General features: G+C 39.9%; 1 protein-coding gene across 1 annotated transcript; it reads right to left on the reverse strand.

Moving 5' to 3' along the window:
• Window positions 1–1,558: 1,558 nt before the first annotated feature.
• Window positions 1,559–13,374, reverse strand: LOC114032508 (uncharacterized protein C17orf98-like). Its single transcript, XM_027847825.1, has 3 exons — window positions 13,123–13,374; window positions 10,475–10,580; window positions 1,559–1,716 (listed from the first exon to the last, which is right to left on the reverse strand). The coding sequence occupies exons 1-3, from the start codon at window positions 13,372–13,374 to the stop codon at window positions 1,559–1,561; spliced, it is 516 nt and encodes a 171-aa protein (XP_027703626.1).
• Window positions 13,375–17,642: the final 4,268 nt, after the last annotated feature.

The following is a 17,642-nucleotide window of genomic DNA, read 5'->3' on the forward strand; positions in this document are numbered from 1 at the left end:
TAATTAGAAGGTAACTTAACTGACTTGTCAGGTTTATTAACATAGGGTAGAACTCAAAATGTTCAAGGATCAGGAGAGTGTTTCTTTTTTTGTCTTTGTATGTGTGGTTTCCAGCATCGTGCTTGGGACATCCATGGAAGGCACTTAATATATATGCTGGCTGGCTGATTGACCAATCACAAGAAAATTTAAAGCTGGAAGAGCCCTGAGCAGTCATTTCGGTCCAAACCTCTTATTTTTATAGAAAACATAGTTACTTAAGTCAAAAAATGTAACTGGTTTTTATATAAACAACAACAACAAAAATACATTGAATTAAAACACAGAAATCACAAAAACTCTTCTTTTTGTGATTGGCAGAATAGACAGAAATATTTAACCCTGATATGATCGTGTAGGGAGGTATTAAGGGAATATGCCCATGTTAAAATTGTCTACTGCTCCATTTCACATTAAGAGTAACCTTCAAATTGTCATTGAAGGGACTTCTAGGAAGAATTAAGTCTGCAGTAACCCTGGGCAAGTTACTTTAACCTCAGTCTGCCTCAGTTTCCTTATCTGAAATATGATAATAGTAGCACATACTTCAAAGGTTTGTTGTAAGGATAAAATGAGATAATATTTGTAAAGCATTTTGCAAACCTTGAAGTGCTGTATACTTGCTAGCAATCACTATCATTGTTATTTAAAAATGAGGTTTGGAGAGCTCAGAAAATACCAAAAACCTGGCCCCAGAAATCTTCAAAGACTATCATAATGCAAATAAGAGTCCAGAGCCACAACTAGGTAAGGTGACCTGAGCTTTGCTTCAAGGAACTAAAATGTAAAGGCTAAAAAATAATAATGAATATTTTAAGAGACTATACAATTTAAAATTGTTACATTTTAACAGTACTTTCCCATTCCTTCAGTAGCATAGATATTAAAGGATAATTAAGCAAGGATAATTAAACTAGGATGTTACCAGTTGTTAGATACCCTCTACCCTCTGCTTTCAGCCTCTTCCCTTCCCTCCCTCTATCTCCACCCATATATCCATTGAGCTGCTCCCCAGGCAGCAGCTTCCTAAGCATCAGTTCAAAATGCCCCACATTCTGACTCTAAACCTTCGGGTAGTGTGCCAGGGTCTCTCCTACCTTGGGGTCTGTGCTAGAGATCTCTACAACATAAGCCACACAGAAGGTGGTGGGATGGCGTGCCTAAATTCTTCTGTGGTTGATTTGAGGGAGCATTTAGTGATGTTTCCCAGCTATTGGCTGATATCCTATCATCTAGCATGGAAAATCATTGCCTTTTGTTTTCCCTTTTTTTCCCAGCTTAGGTTTTTGTGCTCATCCACCTGAACAATGATTCCTTTGAGCTACGTTTGGAATCGCCACATGTTAGAAAAGGTGTTAATTACTGTTTTAATGGGGGTATAGGTTCAGTGTATGTGGGTCATATTACATGGCTCACATACCATTATCAGTGTGGCCTAAAAAATTCAGTGAATAAATTAACAAGAACAGACCACAAGACCAATTTAAAAGGAACAACTCCCTCTCCCCTAGTTGTAAAGCTAATGAATTGGCAGGTGAGTTAATATCCCAAAAGTAGCAGGTGTCTTGCGTAAATTTGGGCGGTTCCTTCTGTATCCATAGGGACCATTGTATCCAAGGACTGGTTTGAGAGATGAAAAAAGAAAGCTGTGTCCTTGTATCTCTTCCGTAGAATGACCTGGGAACAATCCACAAGGAAAGATTAGATTGAGCTGTTTTAAGACCATTCATTCATCTGTTCTTAGCAAACATTCAGTACCTACTACGGGTAAAAGTCTCTGCTAGGCACTGAAGTAAACAGATAAATAATAAACATTGAGTGGATAAGACATATAATAAGAGACTGGCTTCAGAATCAGGGGATCTGAGTTCCAATTTTGGTTCTGTCACTGACTATTTGTGTGACCTTGGGCAAGTACCATTATTAGTTCAAGCCAATTTCCCTTATGTAGAAAATGAGTGAGATTAGATGGCCTACAAGATTCCTTTCAGCTCTAAATATATGATCCTATATTATACATAAAAATGCTAAGAACCCAGACTGATGCTTCAGATGAACAGAAGGAGAGGGATAGCCTGGAGCTGAGGATACAAAGAGGCCACTGGAACAGCCAGGTTAGAACCAGGGAGGATTTTGATTTAGGGTGATGGCAAAAAGAAAAAGAGAAAAGAAAAGGAGAGTCATATTACAACATTATAATGGAAAACAACTTTGAAAATCTGAAGAACATGTTAACTGGGGAAAAAATAAAACTAGGATCAACACAATGGCCAATCAGGACTCCAGAAGATCAAAGATAAATCATAATTTCCAATTCTTGTCAGGGAGATGTGAAATTAGACTTGCCTTTTCAGACAAAGCCAATGGTAGATTTGTTTTGCTTGATTACCATTATTTGTTGCAAGGGTCAGCTTTTGAGGGAGGGTTAAAGTTATGAGAAGGAAGGGGGAGATGGTTAGTTATAGTAATACCAAGAAAAATAATAACAATAAACATATTTTAAGCGCCTACTATTTGCTACACCCTTCGCTAAGCATTGGGGATACAAAGAAAGATTCAAAACAGTTCCTGCTCTTAAGGAGCTCACAGTCTAATGGGAGAGACCATATGCAAACAACTATGTACAATTCAGATATATGCAGGATAAATTGGAGATAATCAACAGGAGGAAGGCACTGCTAGCATTAAGGGTGATCAAGAAAGACTTCTTGTAGAAGTTGGGATTTTAGCTGGGACTTGAAGGAAACCAGGGAAACCAGGAGACAGACATGAGGAGGGAGAGAATTCCAAGAATGTGAGACAACCAGTGAAAATGCATGGAGTCAGGAGATGGAGACCATGAAGACCAGCATCACTTGATTGCAGAGTGGAGGGGAGAGTAAGATGCAAGAAAGGAAGGAGCCAAGTTATTAATGGCTTCCAAAGCCAAACAGAGGATGATTGTGTATTTGATACTGGAGATAATAGGGAGCCATTGAAGGGATGGGGTGAGGTGGCAGACCTGGGTTAGGAAGATCAATTTGACAATTCAGTGGAAAATGGTATTAGAGTGGAGGGAGACAAGGCAAAGACAGAAGGGAAAGAAGGAAAAGTATCGATGAAGCATGCTTAAAATAACAAGAGACCAGTAATAAGAAAATAGAATGTTCAGACCTCAAACTGTATTATAAAGCAACAACCATCAAAGCCATTAAAAATAGAAAAGTAGATTAATAAAACAGATCAGACAAGGAAGAATCAGAAATAAGTGAATTCAAAAACCCAAAGTTTTTCAATTAATACAAAAACTTCAAGTACCTTGGAAGAATTCTCTATTTGATAAGAACTTCTGGGAAAACTGGAGTGTAGTCTGGCAGAAATCAGGCTTAAAAGGACATCCCATACCACATTCCACAACAAATTCAAAATGGATATATGGTCTGAATGTTAAAATCATACCAAGAAGAATAGCACACCATGTGCTTTTCATAGCTGTGGGAAGGGAGCGAATTCATAACCAAACAAGATAAAATAGATTATTCTGATTAACAAAATTGAAAAGCTGCATGAATAAAATTAGTATAGCTAGGATAAAAGAAGAAGCAATCAGCTGGGAAAAATCTTTGTATCAAATATCTCTGATAAGGGTCTGATATCCCAAAAATATAGGAAACATATATATATATATATATGACCAAAAGCCATTCCTTAATAGATAAGTTGTTGGCAGATAAAAGCAAATAGTTCCCAAAAGAAGAATTGCAAACTATTAATAGCTACATAAAAGAATGTTTCAAATCTCTAATGATATAAGACAAACACAAGTCAACATAACCCTTAACCTCACACCCACCAAACTGGCAAATATGTTAAAAAATGGAACAATCATTGGTAGAGGGGTAATGGAAAGATGGACAAACTAAAGCTTTAATTGCATATCACTGAATTGATAACAACTACTCTGGCAAAACAATTTGAAATTTTTCAAAATTAAGTGGCTAATATGTCTATATCCTTTGACCTACAGATTCCATTACTAGGCATATACTGTCTCCCCCTCCCAAGGAGGTCAAGACAAAAAGAAAGGCACCATATATACCAAAATATTTATAGCAGCACTTTTCATAGTTAGCAAAGAACTAGAAATAAAGATGCCCATTGATTGGGGAATTGCAAAACAAATTGTGATACATAAATGTAAAGGAATATTATTTTGATAAAAGAAATCAATGTTATGAATTTAGAAAATCATGGAAAGAATTATTATGGATCAATTGGTTTTCGTATATTCAAACCCATCATCATATACACCTGTGCCAAGAGGAGCTAAACGATAACAACTGACACTGATTGGTAAAAAGTTTGCAAAATTCTTTTTGCTCATTAGAGTCTCATAATAATCCTGTGAGGTGGATGCTGTTATTACCAATATGTAATATATAGATAATATATGTGAAATTAAATATATCTGAAGACCAATATATGAAATGATGATAACAATGTACTTGAAAAGAACAACAACAACAAAATAATCAAAACTTAATGTTGTTAAATTATCATGACCAAGTTTAGCCCCAAGGAAGAGATATGAAAGGACACCTACTCCTTTAAAAAGTTGGGGAGCCTTCCAATGTGAAATATTTCATTTGATGTCAGACTTTTTAATTGTGTGATTAGCTTGATTGAATTGTTTCTTTTTTATTCTTTGTTATAAAAGGTAGATATGTGAGGGTAGAGGAAGAGATATAGGGGAAAACAAGTGATAAAAAAAGATATCAATAACATCATTTTTTAAATAAACAAAAGAGCGAAAAGAAAGTTGGAAGGGGACAGAGATAAGCAGGGTAGCTCTGGAGCTACTATTTAAACAAGCTACAGCTTGTTTAAACTAATATATATGTATACATAAATATATACATATATACATACATATTAGTTTAAACAAGCTGTATGTAATAGTTTCTTTGTTTCACATACAACCTTTTTTTCTTTTTTTCTTCATATATGGAAATATTCGTGTTTGTTGATTTTTCGTCACTCTTATAATAATAAAAAGGATAGTCAAGAAAAACAATCATATTTGGTGATGACTTGGATTTTGAATATGAGGGAGAGTGTATACAAAGTTAATGGAAATATCATTAATAAAAATAAAGACACGGGTTGGGGGTGGGGGAGGGAGAGATTATGAGCTTAGTTTTAGACTACTCTTTCCAAGAAGTTTGGAAGAGGAATAGCCAACCACAAGCATGAAAGTCAGCAGCAATAATATATCCAATATGGTGCACGATGTGTTCTGACTGAAGAGCAAGTCATAAAATGAATAACGAGTCACAGGATGGCATAAAGTTTCTGCTACCATATCATCAACTTTGCCATGGGGAACTAAGAGGAGTCTTTTTGGTGAAAGGAAAGATCATTCCTTCGACATGAGAACTGTCAACTGATTGATTAATCCTTCAGCAGCAATTGCTCCATACAATATCCTGCCTAAATTCCCCGATGTCACTTCCCTCCCAAGTCTTAGAGCAAAGAAGAGTAATCATATGTCTCGTTAGAGTTCAGTTACAAGACCCTCAGAAAGGAGCCCTAATTGAGAAGGCATTCTTAGCTGGCTGTGGATATTTGAGTCAGTTTTGGTTTCTCCATTCAGTGGAGTAGTAGAAAAGTACTGGACCTAGAACTGGTCCTGGGTTGAAATTCAAATTAGTACTGGGTTCAAATACTGCCTCTGACCCCTAGAGCTGACCCCCAAAACTAAGTCACTTGACCTGTCTTCTGGACCTCAGTTTCCTCATCTGTAAAATAGTGGTAATAATAGCATCCACCTCACAGGATTATTGTGAGGCTCAACTGAGCTAACATACTTAAAAAAACACTTTGCAAACTTTGTACCATCCAATGTCAACTGCTGTTATTGCTTGGCTCTTCTTGGCACTTGGTGCAGGTGTGTTATGAGGATGAGTTTGACTATATAAAGGAAGCAGCTGGAGGAGTGGAAAGTGCATTGTCTCCAGAGCCAGAACACCTGGGTTCAAATCCCACCTCTGATGCCTAACTTATTACCTGTGTGACCTTGAGCAAGTAGGGGCTCTAGTTGCCTCGTCTTTAAAATGAGAGGGTTGCACAATAGCCTTTGAGGCCCCTCTTCTAGTTCTAAATCTATGATCCCATGATCTAAGAACCACAGAGAAAAGGTTCTATGTCATTCAGAATAGCATAGTGCTAATGTTAATTGCTCCCCCCCCCAATTCACCACATCATTTAGTGTCATAAACAAAAGAATAATTAAAGTTATATTTGGGCACTGATTAGGTACTGATGGGGAAGGATAATAGAAGGGAGGGTGGAGATAATATTTCTAAGTAATGGGGACATATGACTGATTAGGAAATCTGTTTACGTACTTATTTTTTCTTAGCATTTGGCCCTTGAAATAATTTTCTATGTGAATGTGAAAAGCCAGATAAAAAAATAAATAAAACGACCCTGATTACTCTCTTTTGTGCTTCAATCAGCAGCATGTCAGTTTCTGAATAAACTTTAATTCCTTTGCTATGCCTGTAGACGAGGAGATTTGCACCACAATTTTTAAAAATTCCCTGTTAGGGGTCTTAAGAACAATTAGCAATTAAAATAATCCATTTTCCTACATTTCTGCTTCACAAACACAATTGGCAGGATTGATTTGACAGTTGCATGTGCCACCCCAGTGAGTTCTATTAGCTTTTGGATCCATTTACTCTGCCTTGCTCCAATGCCTCACCCCTGTGAGGAGACATACCCTGGACTTGTATACCAGTAGTCCGTAGAGAAAGACCTGCTCTGTAGGAAAGACTTTGAGGGCAATCCCAGAAATGGAATCAGGAGCCCACTGGCCAACCTATCCTCATTGGGAGAGATCATTACCAGAATGCCAGAAAAGGACCCTAAGTCTCCTACCAACCTTTCCACTTATACAGTGGCCACGGTAGAGTGACAGAAAGGAAAGTAGCGACTGCTAAAGATCACGTAATTTTTAGATCATCTATAAACATTAGTTTAATTGCAGATTCTATAAGGGTGAGATCAGTCAGTGTGGTATCATGGAAAGAACTGGTTCCATTAATAATAATAGCTAGTATTTATGTAGCACTTTCAGGTTCACAAAGTGCTTACGTATATGTTGTTTCATTTAATCCTCAAAGTCACCCTTTTAAAGTAGGTGCTAGTATTGTCCCTATTTTACAGATGAGGAAACTGAGAATGAGAGTGGTTATGTGGACTTACCCAGGGTCACACACAGCATTAGCAAATATCTGAAACAGGGTTTGACCCCAAGCCCAGCACTCTATTCCCTTTACCTGCCTCATGCAATGGTAACCAAAAAAAAATGCAAAAATCATCATTTCATGGGATAATGCATCATTTCTTCTTGCAAAGCTCATAATAAACATAAGCAAAAAAAGAGAGACTAGCAAGAACACTGTAACAGATGTATCCATTTCTATTGCAGAGGATAGAAGAGGCAGAAAGATTCTATGAAGGACTCGAGAACCCCCAAACCAAGTCAACAGCTACTCTGATATTCGGTGACTTCTTTGTGAAGGCAGTCACAGACAAGGGCGGCAAGAAGTATATTTGGAAATATGACTCTGGTTTTAGAAATAAGAGATCAAAGGCATGTAACACATAGACAATTCAGAAGGCTCATACCTACATACCGTGAATATTTTCTCCCTGAAGAGAACCAAAGCCCATGTGAATGATTGCTAAGTTGTCCATTAGTAATTACAACAGCAACAGCAGCAGCAGCAGCAATAATAACAGTGGACCTGCAGAAAGTCTTTCTGATCGTCACAGTTGCTGCTTTCAGATTATCTCCCATCTACTTTCTGGGCATCTTGTATGTATCTAGCTTTCTATATATTGTGTGTCCTCCCACCTCCACCGTCAGAATGTGAGCCAACGTAGGGAAGTACACTCGATGGGGGCTCATGAGCAGCAGTACTAGAGAAGCCCCCTAGACCCTCAGGGAGATCTCTAGAACCTCAAAGCAAGAGGAAGCTCATAAGATCATAGATCTATAGATGGAAAGGATTTCAGAGGTAATCTAGCCCAGGCCTGTCATTTTACAGAGAAGGAAACTGAGGCCCAGGAAGGTTGAATGACCAAGGTCACACAAGTGCTAAGTGTCAAGGATAAGATCTAAAACTAAGTCTTCTGCCATCAGAGCCAGGCTTCTTTCCAATATACAGTCAATTTCATGAAATGTGAAACCAAATACAGCTTAAGAGACTGGAAATAACTAGTTTTTGGCATGGGAATCGTCAGAAGTTGTTTGTATTCAATCAAACCATCGAACAAATTGGGTCAACATCAAAATAAAATTATTCATAAAGGATCTGGATGGTGATATTCAAAACTATGACTTTGCCTCTATGGAAAATTCTTTCACCTCAATAGACTATAAACAGCATCAGAATCCATGTGTGCGGGCCTGGGGAGTTATGATATTCAGGGCAGTGGACCTAAGAAGATAACCTGAATCAGCTGCCTTTGAGCCGAAGGGTTTGGTTGGGGCTGGGGAGGCAGGGACAAAGGGGTCTCCAGCTGGACAAAGAGAAGAAACAAATACTTTTAAATAGTCCAAGCATTCAGTCAAGAATAGCCCAGCACTATGGAATTGTAAAAATAGTAGCTCACATTTGTATACAGTACTTTAAGGCTCCCAAGGCCTTTTACCTGTGTTATCTCATTCACTATCCTCAGATAGATGAGGAAACAGAGGCCTCGGGAGGGAGATGAGAGGAGGTGGTGAGAGAGGCATAGTTTAGTAATGGAGGCTGATGAAGTGGATGAGAATTCTCCTGCCCCCAAATCAGTCACACATGCTGAAAAATAGCATCTATAAGCACGTGGTCAGCTTGGGGCACAGAAGCTAAGAAACCTGGGCCAAGGAACCAGAGGCAACACAGCGGGTGTTAGGAGCAGGGACAGGCGCAACCCAAAGACAGAACGTGCACAGACACAGAGGAAAGGGTACACGGCGTTCCTGTTGTGACTTTACCATACAGACAGAGACACAAAGGAGAACAGTAAAATATGAAAGACAGATGTAAAGATTCTCTTCTTTCTCATTCTCCTGTCTCATTTCACTTTCATCTCTCTTCCTTTTCTCTCTCTTCTCTGTTTTTTCTACCTTAGTAGTTCTCTAATAACTTTGAAATCTCTATTCTCTTCCTCATCTCTCACCCTGCCTTTTCATGTCTTCTCTTTTCTTGTCTCTCATTCATTTCTTCCATCTTTATCTTGTCCTTCTTTCTCTCTGATGTCCATTTGTCTGTCTATCTGTATCTCTCCCTCCCTCTATCTCTCCCTCTTTCTCTCTCTCCCTCCCTTTTTCTCTCTTCCTTCTCCCTGTCTCACTGTCTCCCTCTCTCTCTCTCTCTCTCTCTTCCCCCATCCCTCCCTAACCCCTCCCTCCTTCCCCTCCCCTCTCCTCCTCCCCCACCCTTCCCCTTCCCTCTCTTCTTTCACCTATACCTTAAGTAAAAATATAAAGTAGGTGAAATTCTTAGGAGCCTAGATTTAGAGCTTAAAAATGTTATTGTAAGGTCAGGTCATCTGGACCAATAGTCACAATTTGCAGAAAAGAAAACTTAATCCCATAAAGGTCAAGTGATTTACCCAAAGTCACACAGGTAATAAAATGGGTGGTATCTGGATTAGAACCCAGATTCTCATGGTTCAGTGATGCACCAAATGCCCAGATACCCCAATAGGATTCTTGAACATGGTCTGTCCTCCCTTTTCTAGTCAGTGCCCTATGCTCCAGACTCATCTTTTCCTCCTCTTCTCCCTCCCAGCAGTTTATTTGTCCTACAATCAGTTCCTTTATTTTTCTTTGGTACTAACTTATTTGTACTTAGGTGATAAGGAGGGCTAGTAGGATAATGTATTATTATTTCTCAGGGAATATATTTGCATTAAAACAGGGGTCTCTTGGAATAAGGCCTTGCTCCAAAGAAATAAGCCAAAAAGGTAGAATTTCAAGAAAAGGATGAGTATCACACCAGCCCAGCAATCTGTCACTGAGCAGGAATGGGGATTTTTTTCTCAATTTGTTCTGTTTTTATTTTAATTTTTATTATTATTTTCAGTTCTAAACTCTCTCTTTCCCTCCACCCCTTTCCCACTCACTGAGAAGGCAAGAAATATAATGGGAGGTGGGGATATTTTTTAGGTGAGCATAGGTAGGCTGACCTCCACAAATTCCACCTCAAAAAGTTAAGAATATACTATATGTCCTGCCTGAGCATCCTACTTTCCAACTAGTTATCTGATGTGGCTTTAAAAATCCATACCTTGATCTCAACCCAAAATTATAAGCAAATACTCATAAGACCAGATTCAGAACTAAATAAATCCTTGCTTTGAAACGAGTGACCTTGAGAGATGATAATTTTCCTTTTACCTGCACCTGCTCTGTTCCTCCTCATCAGATATTGTTGAGCCATTGGTGCCATTTTTTCTTTCCCCTCTTTCACTTCCTCCTCTTGAGCCACTACCCCTTTGGACCACTGCGAAGATAAAATGGGTATACAGGAACCTGAGACAGTAGGGAAGAGCAGACCCATAAAAATACTCAGCAGAGCCCCGACGGAGCACTGTTGTTAGGCCTCTGGTTTGGCTGTAACTTAAGACCAGTGGGGGCTTCTCTGAAAGAACAGACTGCGCTGACACATAGTCAAAGCCTAATATCAATATGTAGGAGTGGTTCATGCCAGTATTAGTCCTGTCTCCTTCCCACCTTGATCTCCATTCCACACACATACTTCAGTATAGGTGTTTGCTTCCTCATGCATTGTCACTTTGTTTCTGAATCTTTTACATAAATTAATTTACTCGGCATTTTGCTTCTTTTTTTCAAATTTTCATGAAGCCCCCCTAGACAACCAAAATATTCATAGTAGAGCATGATATAGGAAGAGGAATATTGCATTTGTTCACTCCTCTGCCTGGCATGCAAGGCCTTCCACACCCATTCCAGTCTTATCTCTTCTGTGTAATACAATTTTTTTTTTAATGATATTTTATTTTTTTCCCTATGACATGTTAAAAAAATTTTAACATTTGGGTTTTTTTTAAGTTTTGAGTTCCAAAATCTATCCCTCCCTCCCTCCCTTTCTTCCTCCCTGAGATGGTAAGAAATCTAACATAGGTTATACATGTGCAATCATGTAAAATGTTTCCATATTAGTCATTTTGTATAAGAAGACAAGAAAAAAAAAGAGAGAGGATGGAAGGAAGGAAGGATACTTCGGTCTGTACTCAGACTATCAGTTTTTTCTCTGGATTTGGATGTCTCTTTCCATCATGAGTCTTTTGGAATTGTCTTGGATCATTGTATTGCTGAGAATAGCTAAGTCATTCATAGCTCTTCATCATACAATATTACTGTTACTATGCACAATGTTCTTCTGGTTCTGCTCACTTCACTTTGCATCAGTTCATATAAGTCTTTCTAGGTTTTTCTGAAATCATCTTGTCATTTCTTATAGCACAATAGTATTCCATCATAATCATATACCACAACTTGTTCAGCCATTCCCCAATTGATGGGCATCCCCTAGACTTCCAGTTCTTAGCCACCACAAAAAGAACTTGTGCAATACAATTTAGATAAACTGTACAAATCTGCAAATGAAGTTCCCCTCCAAAAAAAGAAATCATCATCCTCTCTCATCTCTGTCCTTAATGCCCTTCTTCCCATTCTTTACCTATGGAAGGGAGCTAGATTTGAATCCTACACCTGCAACTTATTACCTGTAGCATCTTGTATAACTCATTTAACCTTATCTGGGCCTGTTTCCTCAATTGTAGGGGGATGTGGACTAAATGCCATTGAAGGGGCCCATTTTCAGCTCTGACTCTATGGTCCTCTCGGATCCTATTAATTTCTTTGTATTGTTTAAAGCCCAGCTGATCCCAGAAAATTTTCCCCAATTTCTGTCCCTACTCCCCTAAGTAATTAACTCCCCCTCCGTAGACCTTCTACATTACTTTATTCTGGAACTGTCTACTGAATCTTCGGTGTATGTTTGTGGCTGACTGTGTTGGTACTTTATCTAGAAAGAAACTTTGTATATCACCCTGCCCCTCCCACCCCACCCAGCACCTAGCACGCATTATTAGGTGCTTAATGTTTCCTTGTTGCAGGATCATAGAATCACAGAGCGGAAGCTGGAAGGGCCCTCATGAGTCATCCAGCCCAATCCCCAGGGATTTGCCCAAAGTCTGTGACAGTAAGCATCAGAGATTGAATTGATCTTCATTTCATTTTCCAAAGAAAAAGAACCCTGGATTTGGAGTCAGAAGACCCAGGTTGAAATCCTACCTCTGACACTCTCTTGTGTAACTAAGCTTGGTCAACATTGACTTAACCTCTTGGTGTCTCAGGTGCTAAGGATGTGGGAGATGGGCCAGAGGCCTTTCCATTCCTTTCCAGCTCTTCCTTTATGTTCCTCAGAAACATGAGCCTCAAAGAATTCAGGGCTGATCAAGCTTTCGTCCCCTTCATTTTGTAGATGAGGAGGATGGGATTCATAGAAGGAAAATGACTTTCCCAAGGACACAGCTACCTAAGTCATGTGGCTCATGGGTATCATCAGATATTTCAGAGAAGTGCCAAGGGTCTAGAGGGCTGGCATTGGATCATGAAGCAGACAGTTCCATCTCTGTGGCTGGATGATCCTGGCCAAGTCATTTGAACCTCTCAATGCCTGAGGCATCTAAGACTATTAAATTGCAGATCAGATACCCATCAGGAGCTAGCCTGGTGAAATCACAGCTCCGGTTTTTTAAAAGTCTTCATTATACCCATCCCTATCCCTTCTTAAACAAAATTAGCTATTTCTAATCACTCCCAAATGTGAGCTCTTAGGAGAGTAAGATGCCTTCACACCCTGTGTGCATATGTCCAATCTAGAATCACCTGTTGTGTTAATGTCCGCAGGCTGTGTTGATCTGCAACACACAAACACACACACACACACACACACACACACACACACACACACCCAGAATAGGAGAACAAAGTCGGGGGAAACATGAAGAACTTACTGAATCTGTTCCCTGATGAGGCTGAGATGAAGCCTTCCCTGCAAAGTAGTCAACTAGGTGTTGGTCCTTCCGAGCATTATAAGGAGGAATGATGCTATTCGGATTTGGCAAGAAATTGTTGGCCCTTTTTGCTAAACTGTCCACTGCGATACAATCCAGAACGAATCCTTTTTCTCTACACCACAAGTCAGAAGCAGAAGAAGTTGGTGGTGTAAACATTTTCGACAGCCCCCATTTCTCTTTCTTAGGCATCAGGACTGCTTTCCAAGGAGTTGAGCTAGGGAGAGTTGGGGGTATGAAGGAATAGAATTAAAAGCCAGGAAGCTGAGGCTGGGCCAGGATAAGAGTGTCACTGCCTTCCTGTTGTGTTGGCCAGTCTGCACGGGTGACAGCAAAAAGCATGGTTGGTGCACTGACAAGAATGTTCTCCTAAGTCCAATGCTACTTCTACACTCCACCCATGAAAGAAGTTCATCTATGCCCAACCTCACCCCACTTCCTCCTGACCTTTGTGCTCCTAATAAGGGGGGCCTCACATGACTTCAAAGGTGAGCCAATAATGTTCCTGTCCGATGTCACTGGGGGCCTGGGAAACAGCTAACCTTAAAGAGAAGGATACAAGATGGTGGCAGGTTAGGAGGTCTGATCTGGTCAAAGAGTCAGCTGTCAAATTACCAAATGGAATTCTTTGAATTTAGTGTCATTCTGTGAGGAGAACTGCAGAGAAAGGGAGTGGATTTTTTTTTTTTTTGCCTTGTGCTGACCCAGATTTTCCCTTGCTGGGCAGACTGGTAGGGGGCTTTTTGGAGGCCTCCAAACCTCTATGGACTCATGAAGTTGCTGAGTGACCTTGAATAAGTCACTTTGTAAGGTTCCCCTGATCCTCTGGAATGCAGATAACCCCCACTTTCAAGGCTGCCTCACTGGAGTATCCAAAGACTTATTTAAATAGCACTTTGTGTCTCTAGAAAAAAAAAAGGCACTGTGGAGTTCAAAGTATTAGTGGCTGGTTGGTCCTTCTGTTCCCTTTCTAAAGGTAAAGTCGAGTTACTTTCCACTGAGACCGGCTGACCTCTTTTTCAGGCGAGCTCATTCAGTGATACTTCCTCAGTGAGGTAAGTTCCCTTTTCCTTTCTTAGCTTTCAAAAGCATTTTATTTTAACACTCAGCTCAGCTCTGGCCATTGGAACAGAAGGCAGCTACTTTGTGAATGAGGGGAGGTGGAGGTTAGACCTTAGCAGCAGGAGCCTCCCCTCTGGCCATGGGTCAGGGTGGAAAGAGTGTTGGATCTGGGGAGGCAACAGACCGGAGGAGAGGATCCTTCCAACCTGTAATTCCCTGACTCATGATTCAGTAGAACTTCCTGGTGAATACCAGAAGTCCAGAGGGCCTTAAAATCTTAGGGCAGTGCCACAATATGAAAGTCAGGAAAACATTGGATCAAAACCAAAACCTCCCATATTTTACAAGTTGGCTCTCAACCTTTCAGAGTCAAAATTTCCACATCTATAAAATGGAGATAATGATTATATTGCTATAAACCTCCTATAAGAAGAGAGACCGTTACAGAGGAAAAGACTTTGACTCTGATACTAGTCACAGGACCTGTTCAAATCCCATCACTGGCACTTTCCATCTATGTAGCCTTGGACATGCCACTTAGCCTGCATGGCCCCCTCATTGGGTGAAATGAGTCACTGTACTAGATTGCCTCTGAGGTCCCTTCCACTTCCAGACCTGTGACCTTCCATGGGGAAAACAGAGCACTATGTATGCAAATGGGAGCATTAATTATTCTCTCCAACTGACCATCAACAATTCTCACACAAGCCTAAATACCAAGCAATCAAATGTTTCTTTAGTGTGACCGTTACATGAGGCCCAATGATGCCATGGTGGTATACTTGGCTTTTGAGGCTGATGCTGGTTTCCATAGCAGTCTGGTTTTTGCCCTCAGAATAAACATTACTCAAGGACTTCTTAAAGGAAGGGTCTATTTCATTTTTTGTCTTCCTATCCCCATGGTCCAGCATAGTCTCTGGCACACAGTAGGTGTTTAATAAATGCTTGTTGGTTGATTGATTGTCATGGAGTTAAAAAACCATCAGTCACGTTTCCCATTTCTTACTTAGGAAATGGTAGCCTTTGCTACAGAAGCAGCTGAAGTCTTCATTTTTCTTCAGAGACTTGATCTGTGTCTGGGGCTGCTAATAAATCAAAAGCTCTAATTGTCTGTCAGAGATTAGTAGGGGGGAGGAGAGAGTGGGCATTTTTCAAGGATGTGAGTTGCTTGACAGCATTTAACCCTTTCTGACCCCTTACATCTTTTCACTGTTCATATTATTTGTTATCTTGCCTCCCTGCATGCTGGGGGCCCAGCTATTCTCCTCCAGCCTGTATGGGTGATGGTGGTCTAATTGGCACATTAAAGGAATCCTGCCGGGCTCTATAGAACAGGCACTCAGCATATAAGATGGACCCAGAGATAATTCCAATGGGTGCCAAGAACTGCTTTTCATTTCAAATTGTAACTAGAGCCTAGTGTCCTAACTGGAGGATGTCCATTTCTCCCTTCCCGACTAGTGAAATGTGGGCACACTGAAACCATTTCTGAAATTTGGTCTAGCCACTTGAGAAAAGGAAAATTTCATCAGCACATCCAAGTACTAACTTGCTCAGAGGGATGAAGAAGCCATGTGTTCATTTCCTGTGACTTTCGAACAGATGCAGAGTGAAGTGAGCAGAACCAGGAAAACAATGAAAATAAAAATATAATACCAACATTGTAAAGAAAGCTTAGGAAGACTTAAGAACTCCAATCAATGCCCTGACCAACCATAATTTCAAAGGACCTATAATGAGCTATGCTACCCACTGCCTCAAAGAAAAGTAAAGATGTGGGGGAGGGGTCCAAGACCCAGAATGAGACATATGGTTTTGGGGCATGGCCAAATGTGAAAATTTGGTTATTTTGTCTTGTTTTAATATTGCATATTTGTTACAATGTTTGTGGGTTTTTTTGATGAGAAGGGAGGTGGAAAGGAAAATACACTTTTTGTTCATGAAAAAAATCACTTGCTTATTGAATTCAGTTTTATATCTATACCTCCCCTTCACCACCTAAACCCCCTCCAACTGGAGCACAACTCTGATTATCATTCTTGTTAGAAAGCATAGGTTCCAAAGGTAGGATTCCTTGGGAATTAATCATTTGTATACTTTATTCAGCTCCTCAGGATGGGACTTGGCAGTGTGTCAGTGGGAAGGGGCCACTAGGAGTCATCTTCAGAGGAATGTATTAACACTGTAGGGTTTAGAGTGGGAAGGGACCCCAAAAATCATCTCATCTAAACATCTTGTTTTAAAATGAGAGAGACCCAGAAAAGTTAGGTGACGATCAAGGTCTCCCAGGTAGTAATTTTCAGAGCTACTAATTCATAGTCTCATCCTTTGTACAGTCAATAGTCAATCAATAAACATATATTAAGTACCTACTAAGTGCCAGGAACTGTGCTAAGTTCTGTGCTTTTTCCACAACATCACGTTGCCTCTCTCTTGATCAATAATCAATCAATCAATAAACATTAAGAATCTTATTAACACTCTAGGATGGGAAAATAACTTCTGCTTTGGGTCTACTCAAAGGTAAAGAGAAATCAATGATTCATTCTGGTGTATCATCACAGAACAATGGAAAGAACGCTGGATTTGGAGTCAGAGGACCTGACTTTGAAACCTGACCATGACAATTAGTACCTGTGAGGCCTCAGGTGAGTCACTTAACCCTCTTCTCTGGGCCTCAGTTTCTTCATCTCTTCATCTACAAAATGAAGGCATTCATCTAGACAACCTCTAAGTCAGAGGTGTGCTGGTAAATAAGTATTTAAAACAGCTGGGGGGTAGGGGTGGGATGAATGAGGAACTGACTTCAGACAGTGAGGATGACAGCCACCAGATTGTTGTTTGCTTTTAACTGGAACCCATTATAGCACAATCTTTGTGGGGCTTGGTAGCAGATGAGCACATTATGGCTACCTTGAAAAGCTAGGATCACGGAGAGGAAGCTATGGAAGAGGCCATCTATGAAAGAGGCCCTTTAGTCTGCATTATTAACACCACTTTCTGAAGTCTAGACAATCAACAAAACAATAAATCAAGGCCTGATTTGTAGTATTTGCAGATTTCCAAAGTGTAAATGCTCACACTGAAAATTTAACAACCAGTTCTCAGAACTCCTAGCTCCAGTTGCTTGGAGCTACAAATCTATGATCTGACAATCTAGGGGTTCTTAACCTGTGGTCCATAAATTTCCTGTTTTTTCATATTTGATACTAATATTTCAACATAATTGGTTTTCTCTGTAATCCTATATTTTATTTCATGCATTTAAAAATATTATTCTGAGAAGGGGTTTATAGGCTTCACCAGATGCAAACGAGGCCATGTCACGAAGTTAAGCATCCTTGGTAAATTTAAGCTTCTTATGATTATAGGATCTGATATCAATTTGATACAATCAT

The sequence above is a fragment of the Vombatus ursinus genome, unplaced genomic scaffold (assembly GCF_900497805.2).
Source record: "Vombatus ursinus unplaced genomic scaffold, bare-nosed wombat genome assembly UNPS02005459.1, whole genome shotgun sequence".
In the NCBI taxonomy this organism is placed as follows: Eukaryota; Metazoa; Chordata; class Mammalia; order Diprotodontia; family Vombatidae; genus Vombatus; species Vombatus ursinus.

What these genes read in the sequence shown, in the direction of transcription:
- LOC114032508 (XM_027847825.1), bottom strand. Translation starts at nt 13,374, where the DNA reads ATGCCTAAGAAAGAGAAATGGGGGCTGTCGAAAATGTTTACACCACCA. An exon ending in CTCATCAGGGAACAGATTCA is followed by an intron (nt 10,581 to 13,122) that starts GTAAGTTCTTCA and finishes TTATCTTCGCAG; the next exon opens with TGGTCCAAAGGGGTAGTGGC. An exon ending in GAGGAACAGAGCAGGTGCAG is followed by an intron (nt 1,717 to 10,474) that starts GTAAAAGGAAAA and finishes GATTGTTCCCAG; the next exon opens with GTCATTCTACGGAAGAGATA.